The 22,699-nt window shown below is 37.6% G+C and overlaps 1 protein-coding gene across 2 annotated transcripts in view; it reads right to left on the bottom strand.

The window, feature by feature from the left end:
- Positions 1-22,699, bottom strand: part of ASAP2 (ArfGAP with SH3 domain, ankyrin repeat and PH domain 2) — a 98,820-nt gene that overhangs the window by 38,381 nt on the left and 37,740 nt on the right. For both annotated transcript variants that reach the window (XM_059829828.1, XM_059829820.1), the window contains exons 5-11: positions 21,193-21,242; positions 10,716-10,845; positions 8,514-8,599; positions 7,048-7,123; positions 6,462-6,548; positions 684-787; positions 498-567 (exon numbers count right to left, since the gene is read on the bottom strand). In XM_059829828.1, the coding sequence (XP_059685811.1) occupies positions 498-567; positions 684-787; positions 6,462-6,548; positions 7,048-7,123; positions 8,514-8,599; positions 10,716-10,845; positions 21,193-21,242 (603 nt within the window). The remainder of the gene's footprint in view (positions 1-497; positions 568-683; positions 788-6,461; positions 6,549-7,047; positions 7,124-8,513; positions 8,600-10,715; positions 10,846-21,192; positions 21,243-22,699) is intronic.

Below are 22,699 nucleotides of genomic sequence, written 5' to 3'. Positions count from 1 at the left end.
CTGAAGTTGCCTTCAGAGTTGATTTTCCCCAACAGCTACTCCCCAGGAAAGCTACCTTCATAACAGAATACCATATAGCAGCAAATCTGGGGGAGAGAAGAGATTCAGCATTCTCTCAGTTTGTCTTGTAAATATAAAAAGTTGTTTAACCCATATCTAAAAGATGGCTTAATGCCAACCATATCTTTCAAAAAACAAAGTTAGAATTTGTATTTTTAGATGCTCTGGTAAAATATGAACAGTTTACATGAACTAAATGAGTCATTAAAAAAGCCATTTTTTTCCATTAACAGTCATGAGCATTAAAACAGTTATATTTTTAGATACTGTGTATGTCTTGATATATTTCTAAAAGAGTGCCTTAAAAAAATGTATCCATCACATTCAAAACACTGCATCAGGAATCTATCTAACTCCAAATTATAAATATAGACCAGCATAGCTTGCCTTTTTGTATTAGCAACCATGTACATAAAATACCGTAAACAAATACTTACTGTACCATGGGAAATTGTAAGAAAACCATTTTTAACTGAGCATTTCCTTTTCTGCCACACTTTTCTGATTCTGTTTTAAAGAGGGGGGGAAAAAAAAAAGTGACTCAGTTTTTAATATATTTAGCATTACATTGCTTCAGCTGTTAGGACCTAATTTATTTTTCAGTAGAATCCAGTAGTACTTACCCATCACTTTTCTTGTACAGACTACCATTTCGTTCAGTGCCATGTTCCTTGTTTCCCTGAGGCTGATGTAAACTGTAAGCTGTACTCTGACGAATCTGAGAATCCTGAAATATACAGAACAGCAATTTGTAATGCATTCCACACTTTCAACCAAAATATCCCCCCTATTAACAAGTTTCAGAGCCTTTCCTTCCTGCTCTAATCCTACAGGCCAAACGAAGCACATTTTTCCTCCTTAATGAGAGAGAACAAGATCCATTTCTTTTTTCAGAGGGCACAAAAAACATTCAAGAAGTAACCATTATCAGCACCTGCCAAAACCTTCTTACTAGCTTTTATTTAGCTTTACTATTGGCCTTAACATACAGGGTTTTTTAACCCAAAAAGTAATTGAGCAGTGGGCTTTCCAACTCATGCAAACACTGCAGTGTACAAACACTAAAGATTGTTATTACCTGCAGTTCCTAGTGCCCCTTCCATTGTAAAAAGGTTACATAGAAATATTTGAAGAAGTGGTTTTCCTTGTGGAAACTGAGTCAAATTATTCTCTGAAAAGCAGAAGAGGCCTCCTGAAAACACAGTTCAGGAGGCATACAGGAAAATTGAAAAGGTATTTCCATAAGAAGAATAATTGAAAACAAAATATCTTGAACAAAGTAGAATTCTGGGACAGGAAGTGACAAGGATTAACTAAACCCTTCTCACTGCTCTCAGAACTACTCAGAGGCAGGACCCACTGCTGCAAGAGTCCCAACTTCTTAAAAAATAAGAACCTGATAATGAGGAATGTGAGGTGTCATGCTGTATTAGCACCAGTAACATGATGCAATGGACTTCTCAATGCACACGGTAACAATTACTAGTACTTATAATATTTATTGTTTTTTCTATTATCTTCACTCTGGATGTAATACACTTGTGTTATATATGGCAGAAAATAAAAGTATAGCGAGGAAAAAAAAATTAAAAAAGCAGCTCACTTAAATGACTAACTGCACCACTCTAAGCGAAAACTTAAGAGCTATTAAGAAATAAACTTACTAATTTGATAAAAAAATCTCTTTTGCTAAAAAGATGAGATAGTGCGTCTCATATACTAGGAGTATGATCACAAGATAGATAATTTTGGGTTTTCAGAGTGTACACGATAAAATAAAAGATACAGTGATCTAAAAAGTATGACTTAAGAAGATAGTTTCTCTCTAATTACAATTAGCTTCGTACACTTTATTAGCCTAAGACATCTCTGGATATAAGCAGGGGAAAAAGGCCAACTAAAACCAAGAACACACTTAGACTGTGCTTTTCCCCAGAGAATGCCAGCTCAGATGGAATGCTGCTCCTTTACAAGCTCCAGCAGCACATTCTGCTACTAAAGCTACTAATGCAGCCAAAGCTGTTCAGGATCCTCCTCAACAGTAGTGGCAACACATGATAGGTCCGAAACATGATGGTAGGGACAGAGCTACCACCTACACTCCTGTTCAGTGCACTTAAAACTCCACATCTTCAGGCTGCAGGATTTCAGGCTCATGCTGAATACAGTGCTGGAGCTCAGTAGTCCTGAGAACCATGAGCCAAGCTCAAGGCAGGCTGCAGCACTCCTTGGTGCTCCTTTTCAGCAGAAGCAACCTATGCCCACTTTCCTGTCTCTCAGCTAGTGATCTAGGAAGCCGTATCAGGTAGCTACAACATTCATCTGAGGCTTTTAAAGGCACTACAAAACCACCACTTAAATGTCTGTGCCTGACAAAGCATCCCTTCAGATTTAAACCAGTCTGTTTGTCATTCCTGTCCAGCCTGTTTACACAGAATTATTTGGTTTTGCACTCTGACTGCCCAACATAAAAACAGAAGAACATTTAAAAAGAATTCTCGTCACTGATTAAGAACTGCTGCACGCATACATTTATTGACTTCTGAAGAAAATCTGATCTGACACTGCCTACTGTGCCTTGATCTCTGCCTCCCATTAGTCAGTAAAGGAACTCCATTCCCAAGAAGATGAGAAGCCTTACAGGAAATTAATTTCAGTTCTCCACATCCTCAATTATGTAAAGATTTCAGATGACCTCCAACACCTGCCCATAGCACTATTCCCATTACTTAAGACTGTGCTGCTACCTTTTGTGGAATATCTTCTGCTGCGTTTTGGCTACCTCCCTTCAGCTGTTGTTTACGCTCGACTGCTGTGTTTGGCCAAACTGGCAAGCCAATAATACAAACTTCCTGCCTTATTTCAACCAGAGAGGAAGCTGCTGTAGCTGACGTGTATTTCCACACATTCATTATTATGAACAGTATCTTTAAAAAAAATTAATACTCTTTCATGAAAGGCAGTTAAGGACAAGACAAGGAGATGTTAAATTTTAAATCCCCGTTTCAGGCTGCGTCCAAATCAATAGTGTCCAACGGAACTGCCAGATGATGGTTTTCCACAGCTCTCTGACAAGCAAGTTCACGATTTTGCACAGCTCCTAACAGACAGGATGCCGTACCACAAATCACCATCACAATTAACATCCTTCCACGCAATTTCAGAATGCCTTTTCCATTTGCAGGCTCCCCAAAGTATCCTCCCTAATTTCTGGTTTGCATATTGCACATAACAGGATTACAAATCACAGGTAACAGGGTCAGACCCAATGGCCTCATCAGAGGAGCAGGAACAATGTACATTACCTATGGGAGGAAACAGATCACCGCAGGATATAGGATATACCTAGTGCAGTCATTTTAAATCTCTCTCGAATATAACAAGATCAGAACAGACTGAAGTACACAAGCCTAAGAAAATGAACTTTGTCCACTTTATCAGCTTTGAAATGCAGATAGGCATACAAAAAACAAGGTGAGTCATTTCATTGCAGTATGTTTATAGTGAATCACTTCACTGACCATAAAGAGGTTTGAAATTATTTCTTCCAAAGACCAACTGACTTCTAAGTCAAGCTGAACAGCACAGTAAAAATCAAAGAAATGTGAGAACAGTATTCTGTAAAGACGGTCTGTGACTACTGGTAAGAGAGATTCTAAAAACCTATTTATCAGCCCCACTATTTGAACACAACAGAACTTTCCATACAAGGTGCTTTAATTTATACATGGAAAATGTTGGCTAGCCATCCCATGGAGCAAGATTTTAGACTGTCCGGATCACTCCTGTGCGTAAAGCTGCCAAAAAACCCTTAAAGCTCTCCGAGAGCCCAAGCATCTCTTGCATTTGCAGGATCATTGCCAAGAGGATGTTTCAGAGATCCATCCCTTGTCTATTACAGCCCCACAGAACCTCCAACAGATGTATCTCCCAGAACCCCCTGCAGGCAGCCTCTCCTATAGCACAGCTATCGTAATTCTTGTTCAGAAACACAAAATGTATCCTATTTTGCAGTAGCCTAAATAGATTATAGGTTTTACCAAACATGTAGAAGAAGCAGAAGCAAATCTAAATACTACAGCAAGGCTACCTTCAGAGACGACATGGGAAAGAGAGAAATGAAGACAATAGGACTCTAAGGTTGACCCCGAAACTTGTAGGAGCTCTACAGTTTGAAAAATAAAAGTTTAAAAATTAAAAATTACCAAGGTGTACACACAATGACGTTTCAAAAATAAGTTTCAATACAAACCAGGTTTGAGGAAGTTCTGTGCAGGAGGAAACTATGTATACAGGCACAACGAAAAAGGTTCACTATGAGTGTTTGTGTCTTTTTTTTTTTTTTAAACACAACAGAAATAATATTTGTCAACATTCTATTACTTCATACATGAAGTCCATTTTAATTAAAAATACATATATCTTCAAAATCTTGCAAGAACATCAAATCAAGCAACTGGATTTAATTCCCAAAAGAGAGTGAAAAGGAAATCACCAATTTGTCTTACAGCAATTTTCCTTCCCAAGAACAATCTGATAACTTTTTTTTTTTGGTAATAGAACAAACAGAAGAGGAGAAAAAAAGAACCAGTCTTTTCATACCAACAGAAAAAAGCTCAGAGGAAAAATCCAGTTTCTTGAAATCTGAATGGAAATCATGCCAACTATTTTCATTAAAACATAGTAACACTTACTCTCCTAGACTTCGGTCACAAAATGTAAATGCATTTCAGGAAGGAAAAAGAAATCAGTTATAGTAAAGGAAATTACAGTGCAACAAGACTAATATTAGTGGGTCATACAGTAAATTATATCAAGATTGTTTGGCACCCCACTAATTAATTGATGTTTTCAAAAAAACTTTTAAAATAATTATAGTACTTCTCATGCTCTGCAAGCAAGCACTGATATCTAAATTTGCAGAATTAATAAATAATGAATATAGCATAAAGCATTTTGTACACTTGTATTTTTAAATGCAACAAAAACAGTACAAGTAGTAAATTTGTGTGTACTATTACATTTTTCAGTCTGTGAAAAGATGTGTGCTTATCACATCTTCCATATACATTTAATATCAGTATCACTGATGAACAGGTAAACATAGAGAAGCAATATTCCCAGCAACCATGAAACCCAGCTGCTTCTATTATCTCTCTGGAACAAAGACCCGAATAAAATAGGAAGCCTGCTAACACAGCCTGAACAGCAAAGACTCCTTATTGAGAGTGGACAATCAATGGTGGATGCAAAGCAATCACTATTTCCACTAGGATCACTAGTCTTCCATTCCACAGAGCTCAAATTTGGAAGTTTTTAGCAAATGCACCCCTCAGTGAGTCCTAAATGCCAGGTAGAACCTAAGAAAGTGCCTGCCAACTGTATGGTCCTTATCACATGGTAACAAACAGCACCTCAAAGTGAAGAGCGTTTAAGACTACTCCATGACTTGCTGATAGGCATTTGAACAACAGAATGGTCTGGGTTGGAAGGGACATTTAAAGATCATCTAGTCCAAACCCGGGGTTCATGGGCAGGGACATCTTTCACTAGATTAGGTTGCTCAACAACCACCATCTGGCCACCAGTAAGAGCTAGGACTCACTATAATCTTTATGGGAAGATGAAAGCAAGACCGGAAAAGATCAAGGAAGTCTGAGCTCTACAGACTAAACTGTTTCATTGTGATCCCTCTCAGAAACAGAATCTGAAAAGGGGGGAGGGGGTTCGTTCATCACTTACTCATGGCCCAGCAGCCACACAAAGGAAGCTGGCTGGCATTTATTTGTATGAAGAGGAAGCACTAGCAATCTGAAACAAAAGTAGACTACTTTAAATCTAACAGCAATCACAACCGAAACTCAAAAAATACTTATTTGTTAGATTGCTGAACTGACCCAGCTCTTGCAATTTTGAAAACTGGTATCTTGCAGCAGAGCAGCAAACTTAATTGTCATTTTTGCAGATGATGACAAGAGGTTATTTTGGGATTTCAATTTCAGTTTTACATAACCTTTATACAGTTTGGAATATTATTGTGAGATAAGATTGTACTAATGGGGTCTCCTTGATACTGCCAAAGTTCTTCCACTCCCAGTTTGAGCAACATAGACACCATTGTCTGTTAGTTCACAGACAGTGCACCATGTTAAGTATTTTGCAGTATTGGTTACAAAAAGAAATTATTTTGCAATAAGTCTCATATATTTTTAGTGGGAATTAATTTTCAAAAAACACCTGCCTTTGTCAGAAACATTCAATACCAGCATCAAAACAAAGATGAATAAACAAAATAAATTAGATGGCTGATAAAAGTTAAAACAACTCTATTTCAAATACTAACATTACATGAGAAGTAATTAAAATGGGTATTCCAAAGTTAAACCACCTTATATGCTCACCTCTTTCTGATCAACCTGGAGTGCTGATTTTAAAATATCTCTAAGCTGTGTTAATTGTCTTCTTTCCTCATCTTGTGCTTGTTTAATCTTGAATGAAGAAAAACACAGGTTAAAAACATTATTGTTTCTTTTCAACGCAGTTCTTCCAAACTTGCTACTTAATTGGTTCATTTTTCTGACAAATGTTCAGCAAGAATGAAAACACAAAGAGAAAAGATGACGTAATCAGTTTATTTTCCTTTGTATCTTCAGAAAACTTGATAATGGCTAGGATGTTGCTGGGTTAAGACTTTGATACTGCCACACGCTGTTCTTGCTTCCTTGTGTTCAATTTGAAACCATATGTTATTTTCCACTTAGTCAGCAAAAATTTAAGGGCAAAGGCTCTTTTCCTAACATTTTACACAGTGGGGTCCTGAACTGAAACTAAGGCTTCTGGATATCACAGTAAAACAAAATTTTACTCAAAAATCTACTCAAAACCTTAAAATGTTATTAAAACAGTCGGCCAACCTGAACCAAAATGATCACAGTTCTACTGTAAAAAACTAAGTTTACAACACAAACATGACAGGTTGCTACTCACTGTATAAAGATCTGTCGAAAGTGTCTCAATTGAAGGCTTGAGACTTTCAACTGCTTTTAACCCATCCTGAAAGAAACTTAAAAAGAAAAACAAAAAGCAAACTGTTATTAAACTTTACTTTGTATTTTCTGTTTAAAAAGTTGCCAAAGGAAGACGTGCATATTATTATGCCATGCCATAAACTTCAAAACATTAAACATTTTTTTTTTCTGTATCTGTGACTGATCCACCTCTTTATTTCCATCATAGGTTATTCTAACATGCAAAATCCTCAATGAGATTCAGAACTGCCACAATCCACTGCCACATAAGTTTTCCTCATTCTCACCTCAAATACAGGTTCTCATCCCACTTTTTGAAGGCCCAGAACAAGCAAGATTCATTTGTAGAACAGCAAAAGCTCTAGTAGATATAAAATAATTGTGACTTCCTGAAGCCAAATAATTTCACATCTCATGCAATCTTCCCACTAAAGGAAAAGCCCTTTGTTTCCCAAGCATTAATTATGGCCTATATGCAAACTGAATATGCTACATCTTACTGTATCATATGTATTTTTGTATTGGCACAGTAATGTTATCCATGCCAAGTATTCCAGCTTTTAAAAAAAAGAAGTGAGATTTAAAAAAATAAATTTAAAGTAACCACAACTCCATGCACATTTGATTAAAAATTGCTGCACCATTTGCAACAGAAAATATTTTCACTCTGGGAAGCAGACATGGAAGTGACAACACAACACAGCATTTATGTTGTTGAAATTTTATTAAATGGACAGAGCAGATGAATGACATACTAGAAGTGAAACTGATTTTAAAAGCAACATAGCTATATAGGGAAAAAACCTACATAGATGCAGACTGGTTTTTTAAGATGAAAACTTGCTGGTATGAACAGGTTAACAGCGGCTCTTTCAAGTTTATAGCTATGACTTTATTGCTATATTACTGATCTGCAAGACTACCACAAAAAAACTACCTCATTCTAATGAGAGGTTTGTGCTTTATTACCGAATCGTCCAATTAATTAAAAAAAAAGTGATTCTTTAAATATAGTTTTAACCCACTGCTTATGCAATTTGTTTTTCTTGAGCACAGAATTAATTTAGATCGTTGCTAGATACACTCAAAAAAGCCCATCAAAACTAACAGACCACTAACAGACAAAACTAATAGCTCTGTTTCAAGAGTAGTTTATGAAATATGTCAAATTATTGCATGGTACTCCTTTGGAACAGACAATTATATTCTATGGGACTAGCTCAACCTCATTACATGTTTCGGAATACAGTAACAAAAGCAATGACAAATCTATGACAAAGGCAATTTGTCAAAAGATATTAGCAAGAACAGTTGAATCTTAGATTCATTTTGAAAAGTCTAGAAAAGTGTAATGATGATGTCAAAAGTTTAAAACAAAACATTGCTCCAGTTATTGTGTAGATATACAGAAAAACTAAAACATACTTGCACTGAGCATGAAAATACTTGATCAAGTTCTGAAGCAAGTCCACTCCTTTTTTAATCTTGATTTCATTGACTTTCAGCAGGTACTGTTAAATCAGTAATTCACAAAAGAAATTAGTTATTACTGCTACAGTATTTTTTTAACATTTTATTTTCAGTTATATTTCAACAAACTTTAACAGTTGCAGATTTAGAAGACCTAAAAGAGCACGCATCAAACAGTGACTTCAAGGGTTAATCACACAAAAGCAACTGTGGTCACTCCCGTTTTTTGATACCCTGTGGGATATATTTCAAATTGTTAAAACATCCTTTATGGCTCCTAGTGGAAGCCTGTGTTGAAGGAAGCATAAAAGTGTTTGTGTAGTACATTTAGGAACCCATTCTTAGACCTAGCAGCCCATCTAGGTTTCCATCTTACTAGTTGTTAAATTCATTGCTAAATAGATGTCATTAAGAAAGAAAGCAATTTACTCAAAGTGAGGGACTATTTTAACCATTTTTTAAATCTGCCTTCTGATTTTATCGTTTTCTCTATCAATTCCTTATACACAGTAATTACAGCAAATTACAGTTTAGCAAGAGATTTTAAAAATCTACTGTCAAGCTAAAAGAAAGTGTAATTAGTGTCCTTTTGCATTAGGCACAATCAAAGTCCATATTAAGTGACAGCTCCTCCCCTGAATGCCATAGTACAAAATATGTCAGCCATGCAAGCAGAAGTAAGACTGACCAAATATTTGCAGGAGTCCTTAACTGTCCATTAAATGACAACAATTTTTAACCCCTGCTTAGACAGTGACCTCCAAGCAAAGGAGTGAATGTCTTCTTAGCAATGCTGTAATGCACCTGGTTTTCCCCTAGCCGCAGTATACCCTAAATGTTTCAAACCCACTATAATAAAGCAGTATCCAAGTACCAGCTTTCAACGTTACAGTTTTTTATGCTGGTTCAGGTGAACAGATTATTAGCCTAAATGTAGACATGTACTCTGGATAGTATTTAGAAGAATCACCTCTCTAGCCTCTGTTAATTTAAAATGGAGCTCTAGGCATCTGGTATTTGGTTCACTTTCACTATTTATAGATAACTAGCCTGTACTTACAATACAATTTCAGGATGTCACACTTCTGATTTACTAACAAAACCAAAACAAAGTCCTCTTTTATGACTATTCAGAGGTAACTGAGTATAAACTTCTTTTCCCAAAAATCAGAAGAAATACAGGATATGCTTCAGCTATTCCACATTGAAGGTAACTGGATTCAATTTCACAGGCTTCACCCTGCATTTTATTATCACTACAACTGACTAAAGTGAACTCCTCTTTTACTGTGACACAGGAAGAGAGAAGCATCTGTTCCTGGTTGTTTCTTAGGAATGATACAGATGGGCAATTAGCTGGCAACATCCATATGTTTATTGGGTACTCAAATCCCTTCATCAGTTTTGAATACTTTAGTCTGACTCCGTATAGGAACGCAAAGCTTTTCTACTAAGTATCAGTGCATGCAGTTACTAGAAGTGGTATTCAGGATAACTGCTGTTAAGCTATGTTGGCATATGAGTCAAATTAGCTCTAATCATCATAGTAAAAACAAAAAGAAACACCTATGATATATTTTTGAGTTAATGCATAGAAAGAATGAACACAGCAACTTGAATTCCCAACCACAGAACCTGACATGCCCTTAAATGAATCAAACCAAAAATATTCACATCAGGTTTAACATACTGCAAAATCTCAAAGATGTCAAAGTAGAAACACTCTCTCTAAAGACAACTGGCCTCCATCCTCAGCACTTTCTTTTCAGCACCAGCCCAACAGTGTGCTAGACTGGAGTCTCTCCTCATAATAACGCAACAGCTGTCAGCACACAGAACAATTCAGAGAATGATCTAGGGCTTAAAATAACTTACAGTGAAGTAGTAGTGTAAAGGTTTGTTTATTATAATCTCCTACTGTTTAATTGAGCTTTGCATTATTTATTTATTCTACAATTTACTTGTTAAGTGAAATTAGAAAATATCTGAATTCCCTGCAAAGTTAGCACATGAGGATAAAAAAAGTTTTTTAGCAAATGGAGTCCACTAATAACTTGGCATTTCCCTTTAACATCACAGTTGCCATTAACAATTGTGTTTTTTAAAATTTTCCTAAAAATACTAACAGAACAATATGAATTTCATGTTGAATCTTACCTCACACATCTGTAACTGGAAGAACCTTCTTTCTTTCTCCATCTCTTCTGCAATTTCAGCTCCACTTATTTCTGTACGGATCATCCCATGCAGCTTGGCATGCTCTTTTTTCTCCTTCTCTATTTTTGTACTATAAGGCAAAGAATCAGTCAATGAAGTGAGAAATCCACAGCCTCTCAGGAAATCTGATTATTCGCAAAGTCTACTGACAGATGCAGAGCCAAACTCTTGTAGCTTTGCATATGACTTACTTCCAGATGACTTTTCATTTGAAATTTGACAATGACTAAAGATCAGCAATGACATACAGTAGCTGAAATCTAATTCAATCATCTGTTAAAATAATGTCCTGACAGATATTCCAAAAGAAGATACTAAATGAGAGGAAGATACTAAGTTCTTGCATTGAAAAAAAAATAATCCAGAAACAAAAGAATGCATTTTAATTGAAAAGGTAGGGAGATGTTCAATCCCAACTGACCAAACACTGGTTAACAGAGTTCAATTATGTCACCAGATTTATTGAGTCTTGCCTGTCATCAAGTCATCTTCTATATATACAGGGTTTCCTAAGCCAAAATCACAGTTGCCATCTCTACTTGCTACTGAGCCAGTTGGCACTGGGAATGCCGGCCAGCTGGCTGTGTTGCAGACTTCAAAGTCTGCTAGACCAGCTGTCCTAATTCCCTAAAAGTTTCCATGAACATTTTCCAAGAGCTCTGAATAAAACAGGTTCTTCTGCAGAATATAAATGAATAATCAATGCCTGCCATACAGTATAACTTCCCTAAACGCACTTGTGCATTTGTTACAGTTATTCTCCATACTATTCCTAAAGGCAGTAGCATAATTATACTACCCAGTTAGACAAGCCTGATATGAAAAAAGATGTTAATAAAAGAAAATACACGAGGGTGTTTACTTTGTGGAGAAAGACTTTTAGTTTGCCACTTGTACCATTTAGAAGCTGAAAATTCTGGAAGAGCTTCCTGAGGAAATGCTATACTGTTTTTGAACAAGAGGAAGCATTACACAGGAATACAGGAAGCAGATGAGAGGAACAAATAACAGACGCACTGTCGTACCTCCTCTTGGGCAGTCAAGTGTCTCTCAGCTCTCTCTCTGAAAAGATGACATGTCTCAAGTGCTCTCTTAACCTGATGTTAACATTACCCCAACAGCTTATGGGAAAATGTCTTAGATGGTCTAAGGACTTCCAGTCAACAATATATTCTGTACTTATACTTCTCAAGAATGAGAAACTGCCTCCTCTTACACCTCAAGCAGCAAGGGAAAACTAGAATTAATCCCATTAATCCCATCCCGTAACATTCCCACAGGGAAACATTTTGAACACCAGTTCAAAAAGCCCCACTGTGCTCTCAGTACCGGCAGACACGGCAGAGCCAGCCCCGTGCAGTGTTCCAGCAGCCAACACTGCGCTCCTTCTCAGCCCATCACGTCCTGCCAGAAGCAGACGATTAGAGGGAAGCTCCTCTCCTTTGACATAAATATTCTGAAAACCTTCACTCACCTGAATAAAACCTTGATTCCAGAATGCTCTGTTTTCACCAAAAATAAGTCTGTACTCTTACCCACCTACTGCCAATTATGCTATTTTGTTGCCACTGAATAAGAGTCCAAACACAAGAATTAACCAGACATCAACCATGAACAAGGAAGATAAACCATTACAAAGAGATTCACAGAAAATTACAAATATGCAGCTCCTTTCTAGCACACACACTAGGAGAGTTTCCATTATATCATACTAAACATCTAAAACAGTCAAACCTCAGAGCAAAGATTCAGAATAGTTTTAGTTCTCTCAACTTCCACATTAATCTAATCTAATTCATGAGGCCAGAGAATTCACTGAAATGTGACTCAAGTCTAATAACGATGAGTTGCTATTGTATTGTATTTTCACTGTTTACAGAGAACAATACTCGAACATAGGATGACATAACCACCTCTAAAATTTTAAGAGCTTATTAACATGTCATCAGGTGTCTCTAAATGCTAGTTAAACCAAAAGACAACTAATACTGCCAAAGAGTCAAACATTATGCACAATATTACAGCACACATTGTTTTAAGAAATTGAATTCCTTTTAAAGAGCGAGCTAGATTTCAGTGAAAGAGTCCGTTCTACTCTTTAAGGGATAAATCATACCCCCCAAGCAAAAAGTAGTTAAACCAAGACTAAAGCATACCAACGTCTATCAAGTAATTCAGAGAAATAAGACATCCTTGAAGCCATTTGCCGGAGCTTCAGGCTCCATGGCTTTAAAAACTTCAGAAACGCTTTACAAAAAACCCAAACCAACTCTCGGTGACGAGACATACATGATGGTGCTTTTCACATTTGCATTTCCTTATTATTTATGCTTTTAGTCTCTAACTACATTTTCAGCTTTGTAATCCAGAATTTAACCTGTTGTTTTGCTACAGTAATACGCTGCCTCCTATCTGACTGATACTACAGGGCACTTTGTTTCTAGTGAAACAAAGAAACCACATACAGCAGCATTGCATGCAAATCTTCTGAGTGCTAAAGGCTGGCTGTGTTTCCTATCCAAATGCAAGGATCAACTCAGCTTCAAGTGTCACTCTGCTGTGACATTAGCCAAATCATTTTGGCAAAGACAGTTCTACAATGTACCACTGTGGGATTTCCAAATATTGCAGGGTATTCAGGTTTTCCAGGCAGATCAATTAAGCAAAATTAATAAGAAAATTGGGAAAACTCTAGAAAAATCCTCTAGAAGCAGTAAGGAGGCGGCAAATGTTTCGTAAAGCTGCTGTTCTTGAAGCTTATGCAGCACATATCACATATATAGTCTTTGCTGACTAAGATTAAAATCAGAGCACACTTCAGTCCATTTGCAACGCAGCTGCACATGACTAATATACAGTGAGCTCAGATTTGTGTAACAGACAAGTAAAGCTGAAATACAGGATGAAGAATTACAACAGAAAAGTCGATCAGATACAAAATAAACGGTCTTGCCCATTCAGTTTCCACTATTTGACTATTTTTTACAGCTTCAACTTGAAGAGCAACTGTTTTTCAATATACATTTTAACTTGTATTTCAAAGAAATCAGTTTTGTCATACAGATCATGGTACAAATAAACAAAGTAGGCATTTTAATTTTTTTAAACTTTAAAAAGGACAGAACCTATTTTACTGTTTAACATGCCAAAGACTGGTCTTTATTTTTAGACAGTGAATGAAGGCGAACAACTAGAACACCCTGTGTACACGCAGCAGTAGTGAACTGGCTGACTGGGCAGCAACTCTGTCTGTCTTTCCCTCCATCCCCATATAGCAGTAAGCCAGGCTGAGTCTGGGTACTTACATGAGAAGGTGCAGAGACTGGGAAAAGCACCTGGAAGGCACAGACTTGAATGGGGAGCACTCTGAAAAATGGAGTGCTTCCAAGGGCTATTTTGTTTGACAAAATAGTATTGTACATTTTCATTTCAAATATCCTTTCTTTGTCTAGTCTTCCTTTTCAGCCTGACTCTCCAACTTCAGCTCTGGTATCCTAGCCTTCCATTGAAAGAGCCTCCATCTTATTTTATCCTACTGTCTGTCAAGGCTGACAGTAAAGCATGACTCTCTCCCTTATCACGCACATCCTGAATGGAGAAGTCATCTTTTCCCTTTGGAAATGCTGAAAAGCTTTTCCCTTTCATTCATCCTGCACTGGAGGATGGGGGAGAAGAGGGCAGAATGAGCAAAATGTGTCCAGATCTTTCCAGCATTTCATCCATAATATATGCAGATTCATTCAAAGCTTTTTCCATTTAATTTGCAGGTAATCTCTTTCAAAATAAAAATACTTAATACGAAATCTCAGGCTCAAATAAGTATATTGTGGATGTTGTTTACCTGGACTTCAGTAAAGCCTTTGATACTGTTTCCCACAGCATTCTCCTGGAGAAACTGGCTGCTCATGGCTTGGACGGGCACACTCTTCGCTGGGTAAAAAACTGGCTGGACAGCCGGGCCCAAAGGGTTGTCGTGAATGGAGTGAAATCCAGTTGGCGGCTGGTCATAAGTGGTGTTCCCCAGGGCTCCGTATTGGGGCCAGTTCTGTTTAATATCTTTATCAATGATCTGGACGAGAGGATCGAGTGCATCCTCAGTAGGTTTGCAGATGACACCAAGTTGGGTGGGAGTGTTGATCTGCTTGAGGGAAGGAAGGCTCTGCAGAGGATGTGGACAGGCTGGATGGATGGGCCGAGGCCAATTGTATGAAGTTCAACAAGGCCAAGTGCCGGGTCCTGCACTTGGGTCACAACAACCCCATACAACACTACAGGCTTGGGCAAGAGTGGCTGGAAAGCTGCCCCGCAGAAAAGGACCTGGGGGTGTTGATTGACAGCCGGCTGAATATGAGCCAGCAGTGTGCCCAGGTGGCCAAGAAGGCCAACGGCATCCTGGCCTGTATCAGAAACAGTGTGGCCAGCAGGAGTAGGGAGGTGATCGTGCCCCTGTACTCGGTCGGCACTGGTGAGGCCGCACCTCGAATACTGTGTTCACTTTTGGGCCCCTCACTACAAGAAGGGCATTGAGGTGCTGGAGTGTGTCCAGAGAAGGGCGACGAAGCTGGTGGAGGGTCTGGAGCACAAGTCTTATGAGGAGCAGCTGAGGAACTGGGGTTGTTCAGTCTGGAGAAGAGGAGGCTGAGGGGAGACCTTATTGCTCTCTACAACTACCTCAAAGGAGGTTGCAGACAGTTGGGTGTTGGCCTCTTTTCCCACGTAGAATTGAGAAGATGAGAGGAAATGCCCTCAAGTTGCTCCAGGGGAGGTTTAGATTGGATATTAGGAAAAATTTCTTCACTGAAAGGGTTGTCAGGCATTGGAACAGGCTGCCCAGGGAGGTGGTTGAGTCACCATCTCTGGAGGTATTTAAAAGATGTGTAGATGTGGCACTCAGGGGCATGATTTAGTGGTGGACTTGGCAGTGTTAGGTTAACGGTCGGACTTGATGATCTTAAAGGTCTCTTCCAACCTAAATGATTCTATTATTCTATTCTATGTTTCTATATTAAAGCTACCTTGTTTAGCACTTTCATTCTATGCCACTATTTTCAAGATGTGACCTCCACTTTGTCTTATGTACATGCTTTAAAAGGAAACGTGGCAGACATATCTACTATCTATGAATTTCAATGATCTACTGAATCAAGTTAAAGCTCTGAAGAAATAATTTGAAAAAAGCTTGCAGAATTTTCAGATAGATTTTTTAGATATTGTTTAAAAAACGAGTTTACTATACTGGAAACATCATCACTTAATCAAATAGCTATGCAGACATCTTTACAGAACACTGTAATAAGTATTTGTTCATTCTTCCACTGACTTTAAATGGTTCAGAAACAAATCATTAATGATAGAGCTTTATCTAGATATGTGTTTGCATTTCTGCACTGTAACGCAATGCACGTCAGCCTACTGCCTTGATTTTATAATCCCGTAAGCACACTCAAACAACTTGTTCTCTTCACTCAGTTGTGCATTACAGACCTCATGCCCAGCTTTTAAAAGGAAAATGGCAAAGGAGGAGAGGGAGCCAGCCTTCCCAGGAAAAGCTCGTTAGTTTTCATTAAGCTTTTATGTTTCATAGCATTAGCACAACACTTACTAGCAGAAGACTTCTGAAGATAATATATATTTACAGGCCTAAAAAATAAGACACCTTTATTTAAAAAATTAACATTTCTTTCTTTTCAGGAAAGACAGGCTTATGTCTGGAATACAGACACTACTACTCAGCTAAAACATGAGTAAATAATATGCTTCAGTAAGTTTATGCTTCTGTTTCCTGTGCAAAATTGATACAATGTCTTTACCTCAAAATCTACCACAACAGGACTGATTAAACTGAAGAATGTGGGTGAAATCTGGCTCGCTGCCTTGTTGAATACGGCCCGCCTGCTGGGAGAATGAGCAGTTTTTGTGACACATGTACTCCTTCCCCATATGCTCCCCCGGCGTGTCTGCCATTAGTGTTTAAGTACATGGGGGAAAGCAATGGCCTCATAATGAAAAGAGCCCAGTCTGCACCAATTCTACCCAAAGGACACAGACAGACTAGTCCCGCAGCGGTGGGGGCTGTAGTGGCAGGCAGCATCGTCCAGCTCTTACATGGGAAACAAAGACTGTAACTGAGGTCCTAAGAGAAATGCACTGCTTTTAACTACTTTAAAGCTTAAAAACATTATAAAATCTTTATGGCATCAACTGAAGCATGTTAATGACTGATGGTGAGAAAAGATTAATTATTCATGAATGCCACCTCAGGATGTTCCCTATTTTTGATTGAGGTAGGCTGGCATAAAGCTATGGGTTACTTGTTCCTCTTACTCCCTTATTCAGGAACACTCCCAAGGTGTAAAGAAAAATGGATCCAGCCTCACTCAGTTACTTCAGCTAAGGTGATCTTCAGGAAAATATTCCGAGAAGTTAGGTAGCTACAAGGCAAAGAAGTTGCATAATAATCGACACTGATGGTGATCCAAGAGCCTAAGAATGGATCTTAATACCACTCTCCCAAACAAGACTAGATACATAGTAATTTTTAATCACACTTAATTACATACAGAGCTTGAAGTAGGAGCTCAGAAATTGTTATGGAGAAAAAGCAAAACAAATGGCATGTTTTAATTAACCTCATTTCTTTTCAAATACTTCAAACTTGGGTATATTAGCACCTGATATGTCATCACAAAGGTGCAAGTAAGAGAGATGAGATACTGAGGCAAATAAGCTCCAATTCTTCCTTATAAAGACAGCCTATCAAGACAGAAATCAGGATGAAGACACTGTCACTTCTCCACAGACTACAGAAATACCACTTTGATATCTGGCGCTTAGCTTCACAGGTCTATACTTGTGACTAGAAAATGCAGATGAAGGGTATGATTTTAAGCATGTGATACAGAGGGATATGCAGACAAAGAGCAGCCTAGCAGCCTTGAACGGTTTCTTTTCCCTTGAAGGGAAAAGAAAGGAACAAAACAAAAAAAAAAGAATAAAAAGAGATATTCACATATTTGAAGAAGTATCACTGGAAAAGATAGCTAACTAAGCATAAACCTAGGACTGGTTTTAGGCACAGTCCAAACAAGCAGTCATCTAAGGTAACAGATTGAAGAAGGCTGAGCAAACCTCTGGCTATCAACGCCTACATCCACCATCCCACTCTGACAACACAAGCTGTAGGTGAGACTGAGGTTAGCTCTCCCAGTCCCTTTGCCCTTTTCGTTAAGGCAGAGACTGTGAAGATATTACAACAAAGAAATTCAATTCGTCATTAAGAATTCTTGAGATGACTCTGCATCCACCCACTGCTACAGATGACCAAAATGCACAGGTATAAGGAAGCTCAGATCTATTTGGGACAGCCACAGAATCAAAACAGTTATTATCTCAAGAAACCTCAGTGGCATACATAATAGAAACCCAGAAAAATCTCACTGTTTTCCTATGTCCAAAATTTAGTAGATGATAAAGCTGACCTGAACAGATTCAGGCTCAAATTAATATTCTCACCCTAGCTTCAAAATCACATCATTAAAATTCCCATCTCTGATTCGAAAAGACCAACATCTCAACTTATCTGGGAACTGATCTTATGCACAAGAGGGTCTGACAAATCCCGCAGTCCTACTGCAGGGGTGGGGATCTCAGGGAAGTTCCAATCTGAATTTAAGTCAACAGAACTATGGAAAATTTGTCTGCTCCTTGGTAGAAGTGAGGCAGCTTGCACCAAAAAACAATATTGTCTGACTGTCAAACTTAAGCCACAATAACTAACTTCTGTGGTTGTAAAACAACAAAAAAAAAGCGCCCCTTGTTTTAAAGACTTTTCCTGTACATAGAATTCCCAGGCTCCCTATCCCAAGCCTCAAGCAGATGATCCTTTGGTCTTGATCAAAGTGAAGGAGTCCAACAGGCTAGACTAAGAGCTTTCAACTCTAGAACATTGATGTGGAGCTTTCATCTAACCACTTAAAAAACACAGCAATTGTACCAGCGTGCCACCTGGAAATATCACAGAAAATGGTAATGGATCTAAAAGAATTTCCTGATGAACATAAGCTACCTTCAGTTTTTGCATGTTGAATAACCTGACACATAAATGGCTTAGAAATAAGCATTGTCAAGGAGGTGTGCTTCACTTGTAAAAACTACAGAAGTAACTCGGAAAGAGGTATCTCCTTACAGTGGAAAAAGGAACCTGTTCTGGATCAAAACCCAAATGTCTTATTTGAAAGCAAAATCATAAAGCAGGCTTTCTAAAGGACTGTTGGTTAAAAGGAAAAAAAAATATCTCATGATACCATACAAGCAGCATTGGATTCAATCCCACAGACAGAAAATAAACACGTCAACATTCCATTTTCAGGTCCTGAACGAAATAACATACACAACGTTTCCAGGTATCTACTGTCCTTAAACCCAAATGAGAATCCCCAAATATACAGACTCAAATACATTTTCTATAGGCATTTTTACTTCTCAAGTACTTAACTAAGTTAAAAAACAAATGAAAGTATTTCTGGAGTACCTGATTCTGAAACAGACCACCTGCCCTGACCAAACCAAGGATCAAAGTACAAATCTTTACATCACTGCAACATACTCATCCTGATAAATATCCTATCAGAAATTCTATAAGCATCAAAGATCTTGGTCCAGTAGTAACAGCGTTCTTGGTATATGTCCCAGCAGTGTGCAAATGTATTTTAAATTCTGCACATAAACTTTGTGGGATGTCACTATGAATAAGTTATACATAAGTAAACAAGCTTTCAGATCCAGCAATCAAGCACTGGTAGACAACAGCAGACTAAATTACAGGACTGTTCTTTATGGCCCATCCTCAGAGATCAACTACTGCCATGGGCAATGATTAGAAACCCTAATTAACTTCAACAGCCGATAACTGACATGGCACCAAATGAGATTGTTCACTGGTACTAAGAACACGAAACACTGGAGCCATGACAGTCTTTCAAGGATTCAGATTGTCAGACTGGAGGTTTATCTCAATATTTCAGAATGTCTTGTTATGAAAATCCAGCTATAGCTAGGCAGATTCAAAAACCAAAAGCCACTCAGGTCCTCCTCACAAACTGAGCCTAGAAAGCAGTAATTAGACCATTCTCATTGTTATTCACAAAAGGAATAATGAAATTTAGCTAACTTGCTAAACTTGTTGCTTTTGCGAGTAAACCACCTACAGGAATAATTTCTGAAGACTGTTTGCACACAACTTCAGATGGGCCGACTCAGTGGGCACCAGAGAATCATTATAACTTTCTGCAATTAAAAAAATTTTTTAAAAATGGTGCTAGATTCTCAGCCAATCTAGATGGCTGGGGATCTGAAAGCTATTTACGTTAAACAGTGTCATCATATGTGATTCTTCTGGACCTCTATCATCACAAATGCATCACAAACTCAGAAGATCAAAAGATGCTGGATGTGTGACAGGAAACTCAACTGATAGTCACAATCCAGGTAATACTGGAATAAGAAATAAAACCCACTACAAAATTCTACCTCAGAGACTACCAGTTGTGCTGATACAATTAACTTGGCCAACCCAGGAAACAACTGTTCCTGATGTAGGGCACTAAACCACTTGAAGATTTACAAGGCACCAAAATTAATTATGTTTGATCTTAGGTGCAGAGACATTACAGACTCATTACAAAGGTTTTAAGCTAACGAATTCAGAACTAAATCTTGACTTGCATACTCTTGGTATTTTTTGTTAAGACATTTCAAAACACTCAGACATAAAGTATATAATTTTTTCTGTGCTCTTCAGTTAAAGAAACTTGCTAATTATAGTGAATTAGTCACTGATGAGAAGAAAAAACCAACAACAACAAATGCTTAAAAGGACATCAATTACAATTATGTTGCTACACTTTTTGTCGTTAAGGATGAAAAGACAGCGTGGCTAACCTTTCAATTTATATAGTAGTGTGCTCCAAAAGTAGAGGAAGGCAGAGAAGGAAGTGGACTTTCACATGTAGTAGATTACAGGGTAGTAATATGGATACTATCAAAAATTTAAAAAAATTTCTTTCCCAATTAAAGCAAAACTTTCTCAACTGAAGTAGAAGAATATGCAGCAGTAGAACATGCACTGGGAGATTATGCTCCTTACTTGGAACTTCATTAAGCAAAGAGGTCTACCACAGATACTGTTGTGGCACACAAACACACGCGCACTCAAAAGACAATTTACTCATTAAATAAGTTGTACATTACAGAATTTGAAATGATTGTGTCTATGCACTTTTATTTTCACAGAGCTCCAGGTTTTAAGAAAATAAAAAGGAAAAAAAAAAAAAAAGCTCAGCTTCCCAGCTAGGACTTCTGGCTGGGACCTTAACAGGTTTTAGTTATACTTTTAAAAAAAAGTTTAAAAGATACATACACTTTTGTTTCATAGTCCTTCCAAGCTTTATCAAAGGGTTTTTTCAGGTCCTGCCAAGAAAAAAGAAAAAAAATACAGTCATTTACTTACGTGAAAAATACTGTGGATCTAAAAATGAAGACTCACTTTGGCCATTTGCAGTGCCTAGTACAATTATAGGCTCCACTCTGTCTTGAATAGCTCACCTAAGGATTGTGTAAAAGCAATCTTGCACATAGGAAAAACAATCTTGTACACAGAATTAATACACTTACACTTTTAAAAGCATCTCTAGAATGCTTTTTACAGCTCCATTTTACCCCTTAAAAGGCACAACCACATGCCATCCACAGAGCACACTATGCAATTAATCAAATCAGGTATTTTCTCATCATTCCATCTCTGGCTCCACTTGGAAAAAAGTGCCTGTCCTGTGGCTGTGGTATAGCCTTGGCTAAGGACTTGATTCATCCCACTAAAGTTAAAGAAATCAATTTCCCACTGACTTAATGGGAATAGTGTAGGCCATACGGCTCGACATAAGTAATTTAAAATTCTCACAGAGTTAGTTATGTTCCAAATTCATTTATTTTTTCCCTCTGAAGAAGCCAATTTGGATAAAATGGTCTTAACAACTTGTAAAATTATTTCACTGATGTCTAAAAATGCAGCAGTTGAAATTCTGCTGGAGGTCAAGAGATCAGCCAACTACAAAAAAAATGTTAACTGTCAGATGCTGGAAAAACTTTGCAACTACAGATTAGGAACCAATTCTTACATGTCAGCTAGTTATTTTGACAATTATAAAACCAATTAAAGCAGGATTTGATTATTTTCTCAAGTCAGGAACATGGGGCAACACTGTATTGTAATAAACTTATTTATTCTGATATAGAAAAAGAGAAGAACAACAGCAGTGAAATGTGGTAAACAAGCAACACAAAGATAACAAGCCTATCTTACTAAATAATCTCTTTATCCTCCAGTAATTTACAGAGACCATTTTTAGTCTATGTACATTTTTCTTCTTCCTTCGATGTCCTAGAACAATAGCTGCCAGTTGCTTCCTCTTTGCTCAGTAGTAAACGAAGCGTAAGCCAAATAAGTTTGTTGGCTATAGGCTTTGAAATTTATTATAAACAGAGCATCATTTGAGTCCTAAGTTATTATTATTTCAAATAGGAAATATCCTCAGAGCACAAATAGATTTCAGCTTTGTTAAGAAAAATCCTATGCTCATGGGGTCTAATGTGTCTTTCTTAATAATCTGTATAGTTCCAGGTAAGTTTAGAATGCTAAATACATAAATAATAATCCTTTTAAATAAAGTACTACCCCCTCCTCAACTAAGTAAATACGTAAATTCTTACACCTCTTTCTCTGCTTATCTTCTATATCTCAGGGCTGCTTTTAAAGCTTCTCAAATGTTGTTTCATATACATAGTCAAGAGCATGTTGTATGTGAAACCACAAACAGAAGGGATGACTCAATTCACAAAAAACCCCCCCAAAAACGAAAACCTCTTCT

Source organism: Gavia stellata, chromosome 2 (assembly GCF_030936135.1).
Source record: "Gavia stellata isolate bGavSte3 chromosome 2, bGavSte3.hap2, whole genome shotgun sequence".
NCBI lineage: Eukaryota > Metazoa > Chordata > Aves > Gaviiformes > Gaviidae > Gavia > Gavia stellata.
This window is presented reverse-complemented; position numbering and strand designations above follow the sequence as displayed.